General features: G+C 39.1%; 1 protein-coding gene across 1 annotated transcript in view; it reads left to right on the top strand.

Annotated features, from left to right (window-relative positions):
• MTMR6 (myotubularin related protein 6) overlaps positions 1 to 12371 on the top strand; it is a 37539-nt gene that overhangs the window by 285 nt on the left and 24883 nt on the right. The window contains exons 2-5 of the mRNA XM_070749790.1: positions 5619 to 5735; positions 6960 to 7122; positions 8402 to 8559; positions 10402 to 10530. Of these exons, the coding sequence (XP_070605891.1) occupies positions 5619 to 5735; positions 6960 to 7122; positions 8402 to 8559; positions 10402 to 10530 (567 nt within the window). The remainder of the gene's footprint in view (positions 1 to 5618; positions 5736 to 6959; positions 7123 to 8401; positions 8560 to 10401; positions 10531 to 12371) is intronic.

Raw genomic sequence — 12371 nt, 5'->3', positions numbered from 1 at the left:
CTTGGGGATGACCAGGATCCACTTCCCCCGGGCTCTCTTTCCTAGCTAGGTTCCCTCCAGGTGTGTAGAATGCACAGTCCCCCCAGAATTCAGAGTACATTTAGAACACTGTATTCATTGAATTATTAGAATAGAATAGAAATATTTTTTTTAAAAAAAATTAAAAAATAAAATATAATCTTTATTGAAGATAAATGGGGGAGGGGATACAGAAAGCAAAATGACTATGTAAATATTAGTACAAATTTATATGAATTTAGAGTATGCAGTTATAAAATAAAATACACACTTACATAAGGGAAGGAAATAAAGAGGAAAAGCTAAAGAGAGAGAGAAAAGGGGGAGAAAGAGAAAAGAAGAAAAATTAAAAATAGAAGAAAGAAGAAATATGTTCATCTATGAGTTTATCAAATGTCATAAATAGTGTCACCTTGTCTGTTGACCCTATTACTCTACAGCTTTTCAGATCTTTACTATCAATATAGATAAAGGTTTTAGGTTTCTAAACTTGCGTTAAGATTTGAGTTTTGTAGTTTTGGATTTGTTCACCCTTTTATCAATGATTCATAATGTTATTTTATAGTTTTGTGGGATAATTGTTTGGGTTAAGGGTAAAAAGATCATGATGGAATTGTATATTGTCTTTTATCCAGCCAGGTGTAGAATAGAAATCTTTATTGGCCAGGTGTGATTGCACACACAAGGAATTTGTCTTTGGTGCAAATGCTCTTAGAAATATACACTTGTCAAGAATCATGAGATCCAATACTTAATGATTGTCCTAGGGGTCAAATAAGCAATGAAGAAACAATCATTATTAATAAAAATCTTACGGATACAAGCAATAAGTTAAAGTCATAAGTGGGAGGAAATGGGTGATAGGAAGGATGAGAAAATTAGTAGTAATAGTAGTGCAGACTTAGTAAATAGTTTGACAGTGTTGAGGGAATTATTTGTTTAGCAGAGTGATGGTGTTTGGGAAAAACTGTCCTTGTGTCTAGTTGTCTTGGCGTGCAATGCTCTGTAGCGACGCTTTGTGGGTAGGGGTTGAAACAGTTTATGTCTAGGATGTGAGGGGTCAGTAAATATTTTCACTGCCCTCTTGGTCCTCAATGGAAGGCAGGTTGGCAGCAATAATTAATTTGGGAATTATTAATTTGAATTATTAATTTGGGAGGGCAGTATTGAATGATGTTTGGCATGATTAGGAATGAAATCGAAAATAGGATGGCAAGTGTTTGTATTGCCTCTGTACAAATCGGTGGTGAGACCACATTTGGAGTACTGTGTACAGTTCTGGTCACCGCACCTCAAGAAAGATATACTGTAATGGAACTGGAAAGGGTGCAAAAAAGGGCAACTAATATGATCAAGGAAATGAAACACCTCCCTTACAAAATCAGGTTGCAACACCTTGCTCTCTTTAGCCTTGAAAGACGGCGTTTAAAAGGTGACTTGATCAAAGTGTATAAAATCATGCATGGGATAGAAAAGGTGGCTAGAGAAAAATTCTTTTCTCTATCACACAATACTAAGATGAGGGGGCACTCCCTAAAGCTCATAGGTAAGAAAGTGAAGTACTTTCTGTGAAGTACTTGGATGCTTCCAAAGGATTCGTCCACCTTTTAAAGGCTCTATGCATTCTTCCTTTCTGGAGAGGCTTAAAATAATAATAATACATATTTGCATTTCTGATATGGTGCCAAACCTAAGGGTCGATTGAATTGGAGCCTATGAGACATCTTGCAAGAGTTATCACTCAGTAGCTTCAACCTTTTATTTTCTTTCTTTTAATTTTTTTTATTGATTTTCATATTTTTCACATCTTAATGCTCCTTAAACAAGTGGTTCTCAACCTTTCTAATGCTGTGACCTCTTAATACAGTCCCTGATGTTTTGGTGACCCCCAACCATAAGTCTAGTGCCAATTCTTCCAACAGAGCTTTAAGCTGATTTGCAGGAAGGTCAGAGGAACACCCCCATTGTAAACACCTGATTGGTTTGATTGTATAAATATGTTCCAAGGCGCCAGAATAGAAGCATTAATTCCTAACACCATGGGAAATTTGTCTTTTCCCATGGTCTTAGGCGACCCCTGTGAAATGATTGTTCGACTCCCAAAGGCGTCCCGACCCCCAGGTTGAGAACCACTGCCTTAAATAGATCTACAACCATACATACACATTAATATTAATACTTATATAGTTTGGGCTTTGTTCATTGTTTTTCTTTTTGTCAATTCTTAAATTTCCATCCTGCTTTGTCTCGTCATTTTTCTTTGCCCATTCATACCATTTAATCCATATATTCTGATACTGAGAGTCTTTTTATCTATTTAACTCCATTGTTAGTCTGTCCATTTATGCACAATCATTTCCCCCCCATAATTTCCTTCTCCAGAGGTATCTGATGGTCTTTCCATCGTTGTGTATACATGATCCTTGCTGCCGTCCCAATGTGTAATACTGTATTAAGTATTTGATGTTTTTTCAAGTATTGTTTCCTAATAACTCCCAATAAAAAGAATTTGAGTGTATATTCTATCGATATTCCTATTATTTACTGCATCCATTTATGTATTTTCCTCTAGTACCGTTTAGCTTCAGCCTTTTCTTGATCCGTTGAATTACCATTTTGAAAGATTAGTCTATATCGGATTCTCTCGTTTCCTGGAAGCATATGTTAGTGGAATCTAACTAGCAGGCTTATAAGCCCGCTTTCGATTTTTCCAGGCACCAGCAGGGCTTTCTCCACATTTACTTGTGATCAGCATAGCTGAAATCCATTGTGTGCCACTCAGGGGCATTCATAGGATAAGCTGACAGTAGCATGTTTTAAAAAAATTCAAAGCTCACACAGTAAGCAGATAGATGCTCTTTAAAGAAAACCTTTGTTACTGTTTCCGTTGTTGTGAGCTGCTCCGAGTCTTCGGAGACGGGCGGCATACAAATCTAATAAATTATTATTATTATTATTATTATTATTATTATTATTATTATTATGTCAATACAACACAGCAAACGAAATCACTATGCTGGATTTCGTATTTCATCACCAGTCGGGCACTTCCCAAGCACCTAGGACTGCGTGATGTAGCGGCGAATTATGGTTGCCAATCCCAGTAAAGCGGCCTTTTGCAATTGACAGATGGAGATTTTGTCAATTCTGATGGTTTTCAAATGTCCGCTGAGATCCTTTGGCACTGCACCCAGCGTGCCAAGTACCACTGGGATCACTTTCACTGGCTTATGCCAGTCGTTGCAGCTCGATTTTTAGATCTTCATATTTCACTAATTTCTCTAGATTATTATTATTATTATTATTATTATTATTATTATTATTATTATTATTTACTGGATGTCAGCAATGTGATTTTGGAAACCCTTACCTCTTCCAAATTCAGCTTGTATTTTATTCTCATTCCATGTACTGTTGAATTCTGGGCTACAAAATCTTGAGCCATTAGTATGTGAGATAGATGTCATAATTCTGAAATTTGAGCATTTTTTTCAGCACTGTCATTTTTGCTGTTGAAATAATTTTTTATAATTTCTTGCCTTGAATTTGTTTATAATTTGCAAGTAGCAATTCAACCGTATAATCTTGCAATAAAAAAATTCTGCTGGTATTTTACCATTTTCTAAGTTTGCCTACTTTTTATACATTGTTTAAAGTTTCCTTATTATTCCAGATGCTGTTTGACTTTCAAATTTAGCAAATTAAATGAAACTTTTTTCATTGTGTTGTGTCAACCATGTGTTGTAAGTTACTCTAGCAAAGTTTGGCTTCCGTTTCCTCTATTCGGGGTTTGAGCATAGACTTGGATTAATGTCTCAAAATGGGTGAACAGTGCAGTCAGGCGGTAGGGAAAGCAAGTAGGATGCTTGGCTGCATAGCTAGAGGTATAACAAGCAGGAAGAGGGAGATTATGATCCCACTATATAGAATGCTGGTGAGACCACATTTGGAATACTGTGTTCAGTTCTGGAGACCTCACCTTACAAAAAGATATTGACAAAATTGAACGGGTCCAAAGACGGGCTACAAGAATGGTGGAAGGTCTTAAGCATAAAACGTATCAGGAAAGACTTCATGAACTCAATCTGTATAGTCTGGAGGACAGAAGGAAAAGGGGGGACATGATCGAAACATTTAAATATATTAAAGGGTTAAATAAGGTCCAGGAGGGAAGTGTTTTTAATAGGAAAGTGAACACAAGAACAAGGGGACACAATCTGAAGTTAGTTGGGGGAAAGATCAAAAGCAACATGAGAAAATATTATTTTACTGAAAGAGTAGTAGATCCTTGGAACAAACTTCCAGCAGATGTGGTAGATAAATCCACAGTAACTGAATTTAAACATGCCTGGGATAAACATATATCCATCCTAAGATAAAATACAGAAAATAGTATAAGGGCAGACTAGATGGACCATGAGGTCTTTTTCTGCCGTCAGACTTCTATGTTTCTATGTTAATGTAATATTAATTTGCTTTCCTTGCATTCTTGTAAGGACCTGTAACTGATAATAGCCTTCCTCTGCCAACAGCTCTTGCCTGATCTCTCTTTTTGCATATCTAGCAATAATTATCAGTAATCTTAACCTGGCATTTCCCTGGTTGTTATAAATACATAGGTCTGTATCTCTGTCTAATAGACCTGAAGCACTGGATGTGAACCAGATCTTGCTGTGTTCTTTGAAGCATACTTTTAACTTTTGCACATCTAATACTGCCAATTAAGATATGAAGAGTTGGACATGAGCAGAACTCTCCGTTTCATAATTAGAGACACTCATGCAGCTATTTCATCTCAGGCTTCCCCAGGCTGAAAATATTTCCCAGTGGAATCCATATCATTGTGATCTGGCGCCAAACAAAGCAGATCTTTCAATTATTTTGATATCTAGAAAACAATCCATGCAGACAGTCAGGAAAGAACTTTATTGGTATGAACTTTAGTGTTATTGTGAACAAATTCTTATCATACAGACAGCTTTCTGTACAACAAATAATTTGATTTCAGGTACGGGGTAGACAAAAAAATGGAAACACCTTGAAAAATCATCAAATTTGAGAAGTTCCCTTCGAACATTTTTTTGTGGAAACTGGGTTCCGTACGTGTCTATTGAGCTCTGCAGTGATTTTAGGAGCTGTGATCTTGCAATCCGCTCTAACAATTCGCTTTAGAGTCCGACAGTCTCTCTCTCAGACAACTTCGACTTTTGACCAGACCTGTGCTTGGCTGAGGACGTTTTCCCTTCTCTTTCAAAAGCAGTCATTACTTTTGAAACGCCAAACATTCGGGCACTTTCTGTTACACTAGCGCCTGCCATTGGAGCACCAACAATTTGGCCTCTTTGAAAGTCTAAGAGGTCTGCCATTTCTAGAAGGTTATAACCAATTTCCTTAAATTTTTGTAAAAAAAAAAGTTTGTTTAAAAGAACATATCAAAAAGCAGAAAAAAACCATTAAAATATGTCAAGTTTTGATTGATTTGAACATGTTCAAACATTATGCCAAAAAGTCAAGTGTTTCCATTTTTCTGTCCACCATTTTTTTGTATGTTGAGATTTTGTTGAATAGTTTCATGCGATACTTTTTTTTTTAAAATGCAGGTTGAACAGGTAAAATTACTAGACCGATTCAGCACAAGCATCAAGTCACAAACAGGGACTCTCTACCTTACAGCAACTCATTTGTTATTTATAGATTCCAGCCAGAAAGAGACATGGGTAAGGAGAACAAGGTTTTATGCTCCATTCCTTTATTTATATATTTTTCTGCATTGTGTAATTTCCAAGAAACATATGGGCTGAGGGACACAACTTTTCAAAAGTGCCATGTGGCATTTATGTTACAACACTAAAGGCAGTCCTAACCATGGAGGTTGTGTCTAATAACTGTTTAGTGCGTATCTTTATGAGAGTCTTCTTAAAACTAATCTTCATAACATTTTTCTGGGCTTCATTGCCACTATAATACAATGTGTACTTGAAAAACTTTAAGCTTTAACTGCAATCTCCTGTATGAAATCAGTGAGGTGGATTACATAGGTAGAATACGTAGAATACATTTCTCATTTTGCCTAAGCACAATGAGAAAACTCCACTAAATGTGCTTAAAGCTACTTTTCAAACGGAAAACGAGCAACAAGCAACTTTTTTGTAATATTACATCAATATGCTTGTTATAGTGAACATGCATACCCTCTTATGTCAACCTGATATTCACTATAGGTGTTGGTACTGCAGTTTTCAGAATGCCCACAAGCATAGCCAATTCTGAGAGATGTAGCATCAGTACATCAGTACACTGCATTTGAAATACTGTGTTCAGTTCTGGAGATCTCACCTACAAAAATATATTGATAAAATTGAACAGGTCCAAAAACGGGCTACAAAAATGGTGGAAGGTCTTAAGCATAAAACATATCAGGAAAGACTTAATGAACTCAATCTGTATAGTCTGGAGGACAGAAGGGAAAGGGGGAACATGATTGAAACATTTAAATATGTTACAGGGTTAATTAAGGTTCAGGAGAGAAGTGTTTTAATAGGAAAGTGAACACAAGAACAAGGGGGCACAATCTGAGGTTAGTTGGGGGAAAGATCAGAAGCAATGTGAGAAAATATTATTATGCTTGGAACAAACTTCCAGCAGACGTGGTTGGTAAATCCACAGTAACTGAATTTAACCATGCCTGGGATAAACATATATCCATCCTAAGATAAAATACAGGAAATTGTATAAGGGCAGACTAGATGGACCATGAGGTCTTTTTCTGCCATCAATTTTCTATGTTCCTATGTAAGTACTATACAGTACATCTGGAGAGAGCTGAAATGGGGGAACAGATACATATTTTACGCACCCTCATTGAAAACCTAAGATTGCTGAGAGAGCCTTATCTGTATTGTTTAACTTACATTTTTTTTGTGGTTTCCTGTATGCTGTAGATATTACACCATCATATTGCTGCGGTGGAGAAACTTGCTTTGACTACTTCTGGCTGCCCTTTAGTGATTCAGTGTAAAAACTTCAGAATAGTTCACTTCATTGTTCCCAGGGAAAGAGACTGCCATGATATTTATAACTCTCTGCTTCAGCTGTCAAAACCAGGTAACAGGCAGACTTCTTCATTTCAAAATGTTTGGTACAGAGGGTTGCTCTGCTTATTTGTTTAAAGAACCAGACCAGTGTTTCCCAACCAGTGTGCCGCGAGACATGGTCAGGTGTGCCGCGAAGAAGGAAGCTCAGCTTCTGGTCTCGCAACTTTTTGCTGAGAGTGCGAAGAGCAAAAAGTTGTGAGACCGGAAACTGAGCTTCCTTCTTTGCGCCTTCCAAGTTTTCCGGCAGCTGCAGCACCCTGCCCGGCTGGAGCTTCCCTGGCGGCGGCAGCAGGTCAGCTTTGGGGCCCGGCGGGAGGGCGGTGGCAGTGGGAGGACGGCGGCAGCAGCGGCACCGGGCAGTAGCTGCTGGGTGGCAGCAGGGTGGTCGGCTGTGAGCCAGAACTCTAGGACAGAGGCACCGACGGTGGCGGCTGGACATATTGCTGTACGCCATACATGGTGGCATTGCGTGGCTGGCACTTGCCTGCTGGCTGGGCCGGGACAGAGGCTCCAGCCCTACGCCCATGCCCAGCGCAATACCAGCAGGCAAGTGGCAGAGGTCTGTCTAGCAACACATCCAGCCGCCACCATCGGTGCCTCCGTTCCGGAGCTCTGCCTCACAGCTGCCCACCCTGCCGCCACCTCATGGCTACTGCCCAATGCTGCTGCTGCGGCGTGGTGTACAAGAAAGAGAGAGAGAAAGAAAGAAAGAAAGAAAGAGAGAGAGAGAGAGAGAGAGAGATAGCAAGAGAGAGAAAGAGATAGCAAGAGAGGGAGAGAGAAAAAGAGAGGGAGAGAGAGAAAGCAAAAAAGAGAGGGAAGAGAGAAAGCAAAAACGAGAGAGAAAGAGAGAGAGATAGCAAGAAAGAGAGAGAGAGAGGGAGAGAGAGGGGGGAGAAAGAAAGAGAGAGAAAGACAGCAAGAGAGAGAGAAAGAGAGAGAGAGAATGAGGGGGGAAGGAGGTGAGGGAAAGACATAGAGGGAGGGAAGGAGGGAGAGAGAAAGAGAGCAAAAAGGAGAGGAAGGAAGGGAGAAACAAAGGGATGGAGAGAGGGGAAAGAAAGAGGAAGGAAGGGAGAGAAAGAGAGAGAGAAATAGAGTGAAAGGGAGGAAGAGAGAGATTTTTTTTGTCCAAACTTTTTTTAGCCCCCCCCCACCCACCCTAACAATGTTCCCCAGGATTTTGTACATGTGAATAATGTGCCGCGGCTCAAAAAAGGTTGGGAAACACTGAACTAGACAACAAAGGCCAAACTCATTTTTTCTATTCCCCCTTTCTCCTGTTTTAGCAACATACGATGAATTATATGCCTTTTCATATAATCCAAAGCAAAACGAGGAGGAAAGGGTGCGAGGCTGGCAAATCATTGACCTCACAGAAGAATACGGTCGGATGGGTGTGCCTAACTCTGAATGGCAATTATCAGATGCAAACCACGATTATAAGGTAATATGTTACTAGTGCATTTGTGATGCATCTGTTAATTTTCTAGACCGCTCCTATTTTACAGAGATTGAATGGATTTTTGAACATTAGGACGGTTGCTTTCATATCGGGAGGAAAACAGTGGTTTATTCTCTTCCCATTTCAGAAGTCTGTCTCAAAAGCACTCTCTTGATTCATACAACTTTGTAATAATTTCTTTGAGTCCCTAACTGGGTGGTTGGATGAATGCTGATCTGCAAGATCTATTCTCATGGTACACTTAGAGGTTGAAAAACAATTCAAAATATCTATGTTTACACCTGTGCTTTCTCTTTCCCTGCTGGTATAGATCGAGACTTGGCTGGAAAACGTTAAACAAGATTTTTGTGTGTTTCTTGTCTAATTTCTCTCCTTTTTTGTTCTTGTATATTTTTAGAATAGAATAGAATAGAATTTTATTGGCCAAGTGTGATTGGACACACAAGGAATTTGTCTTGGTGCATATGCTCTCAGCATACATAAAATAAAATATACATTTGTCAAGAATCATATCTCAAAAGCACTCTCTTGATTCATACAACTTTGTAATAATTTCTTTGAGTCCCTAACTGGGTGGTTGGATGAATGCTGATCTGCAAGATCTATTCTCATGGTACACTTAGAGGTTGAAAAACAATTCAAAATATCTATGTTTACACCTGTGCTTTCTCTTTCCCTGCTGGTATAGATCGAGACTTGGCTGGAAAACGTTAAACAAGATTTTTGTGTGTTTCTTGTCTAATTTCTCTCCTTTTTTGTTCTTGTATATTTTTAGAATATAATAGAATAGAATTTTATTGGCCAAGTGTGATTGGACACACAAGGAATTTGTCTTGGTGCATATGCTCTCAGCATACATAAAATAAAATATACATTTGTCAAGAATCATATCGTACAACACTTAATGATTGTTATAGGGGTCAAATAAGCAATGAAGAAGCAATATTAATAAAAATCTTAGGATATAAGCAACAAGTTACAGTCATACAGTCAACATGGGAGGAAATGGGTGATAGGAATGATGAGAAAAACTAGTAGAATAGAAGTGCAGATTTAGTAGAAAGTCTGACAGTGTTGAGGGAATTATTTGTTTAGTAGAGTGATGGCGTTCGGAAAAAAACTGTCCTTGTGTCTAGCTGTCTTGGTGTGCAGTGCTCTGTAGCGACGTTTTGAGGGTAAGAGTTGAAACAGTTTGTGTCCAGGATGTGAGGGGTCAGTAAATATTTTCCCCGCCCTCTTTTTGACTCGTGCAGTATACAGGTCCTCAATGGAAGGCAGGTTGGCAGCAATTGTTTTTTCTGCAGTTCTGATTATCCTCTGAAGTCTGTGTCGGTCCTGTTAGGTTGCAGCACCAAACCAGACAGTTATACAGGTGCAGATGACAGACTCAATGATTCCTCTGTAGAACTGTATCAGCAGCTCCTTGGGCAGTTTGAGCTTCCTGAGCTGGCGCAGAAAGAACATTCTTTGTTGCGCTTTTTTGATGATGTTTTTGATGTTTGGTGACCATTTTAGGTCTTGAGATATGATAGAACCTAGAAATTTGAAGGTCTCTACTGTTGATACTGTGTTGTCTAGTATTGTGAGAGGTGGAAGGGTGGAAGGGTTTCTCCTAAAGTCTACCACCATTTCCACGGTTTTGAGTGTGTTGAGTTCTAGATTGTTCTGGTCACACCACAAGGATAGTTGTTCAACTTCCCGTCTGTATGCGGATACAGATAGATACCCAAGCTTAGGTATTTCTGATTTTAAAAAATGGAAATGGGATACGCAACCTACCTAACATAATTTTTGTTTGCAATTTCTTTTTTAAAACTTTCACAGATTTGTGAGACATATCCTAGAGACCTTTATGTTCCCAGGAATGCAAGCAAGCCCATAATTGTTGGCAGTTCTAAATTCCGAAGCAAAGGAAGGTTCCCTGTGCTCTCATATTATCATAAAGATAATGAGGTATAGTCTGATTTCTTTTCAACGCAAGTATCTAAAGGCTATTTCCCAGTACAGAAAAAGACAAAAGTGGGTAAGTACAGTAATCTAGGTCCCTAGATCTATCCTAGTGCAATGAAAGTGGATGCTAATAATGCAAGTAATCCTTGACTTACGACCACATTTTGGACTGGAGTTACTCTTGCTTAAACAATGTGGTCATTAAATGAGTCATCGCTTGATACCACTTGATTTTACAAACCATTTTTAACTGCTACTGTTAAGCGAATCATCGTGAATGTTAAGTCAGCCTGGCTTCCGCAATTGACTTTGCCTGTAGGAAGCTGGCTGGGAAGATTGGAAATCACAACCTCGTGACCATAAGACACTGCAGGACTCATAAATGTGAACTAGCTGCCCAACTCTTAAATTGATATCACATGACCACAGGAATAGTGTGATTTATTTATTTATTTATCAGATTTGTATGCTGCCCCTCTCCGCAGACTCGGGGCGGCTCACAGCAATAATAATACAATGTAAACAAATATATTTAAGTTAATTTAAAACCCCAATTTAGAAACCAATCATACATACTAACATACCATGCATAAATTTTATAAGCCCAGGGGGAGGGAAAGTCTCAATTCCCCCATGCCTGACGACAGAGGTGGGTTTTAAGGAGCTTACGAAAGGCAAGGAGGGTGGGGGCAACTCTGATATCTGGGGGGAGTGGGTTCCAAAGGGTCAGGGCCGCCACAGAGAAGGCTCTTCCCCTGGGTCCTGCCAAACGACATTGATGGTCATAACTTTGAGGACAAGTCATAATTTGCTTTATCCAAGGTTGTTAATAACTTGGGCAGGTGTAAGTCAAGGACAACCTTTAATAATAATATGACTAGGTATTAATGACCACAATAAGTTGTCAAAAGTAAAGGGATAGAGTATTACTGTATTTTTCGGAGTATAAGACCTACCGGAGTATAAGACACACCTTAATTTTGGGGGAGGAAAATAGGGAAAAGAATCTGCTTACCAGATATGCATCTGGCTAGCATCCTTAGTCTGGTCAGCTTCAGCACATTATTTTATCCCCTGGTTAGGGCTTTTAAAAAAACCTTATTCAGAGAGAGTAACAACGAAAGAGCTTGCAAGCCAGTAAGAGATGGGAAAATCATTAGAACCTGGTTAGGGCTGGAAAGAAACATTTGGAGCAAATAGAGCAATGAAAAAACCCTGCAAAGACTTAAGGCTTGGGAAACATTCTTCCCAAAGAGTAACAATGAAAGAGTTTGCAAGCCGGTAAGAGCTGGGAACATTGTTTAGCACCTGGTTAGGGCTGGAAAGAAACATTTGGAGCAAAGAGAGCAATTAACCCCCCCCCACACACACAAAAACAGGATTTGGAAAACATTCTTGACAGAGAGTAATAATGAAAGAGCTTGCAAGCCAGTAAGAGCTGGGAACATCGTTAGTACCTAGTTAGGGCTGGAATGAAACATTTGGAGCAGGTTAAAGCAATGAAAAAAACCCTTCAAAGACTTAGGGCTTGGCAAACATTCTTTACAAAGAGTAACAATGAAAGAACCTGCAAGGTAAGAGCTGGGAAGATCATTAGCACCTAGTTAGGGCTGGGAGAAAAATAGCTTCGAAAAAAGCTACATTCAGAGTATAATAGGCACCTGAATTTTCAGCCTCTTTTAGGGAGGGAAGAGATGCGTCTTATGTACTCCGATAAATACATTAGTTAGTTCCTCTAGTTTTCTGTTTAATTATTAATGGAGCCATTATACATGGTTAGAAATATCACAGGTTGGTAGTCCTTTCTCTGAGGAATCCGTAGCCTACAGCAGTGTTTCCCAATC

The sequence above is a fragment of the Erythrolamprus reginae genome, chromosome 4 (genome assembly GCF_031021105.1).
Source record: "Erythrolamprus reginae isolate rEryReg1 chromosome 4, rEryReg1.hap1, whole genome shotgun sequence".
In the NCBI taxonomy this organism is placed as follows: domain Eukaryota; kingdom Metazoa; phylum Chordata; class Lepidosauria; order Squamata; family Dipsadidae; genus Erythrolamprus; species Erythrolamprus reginae.
Note: the sequence above shows the minus strand (reverse complement) of the source record. Positions and strands in the feature narration are given on the sequence as shown.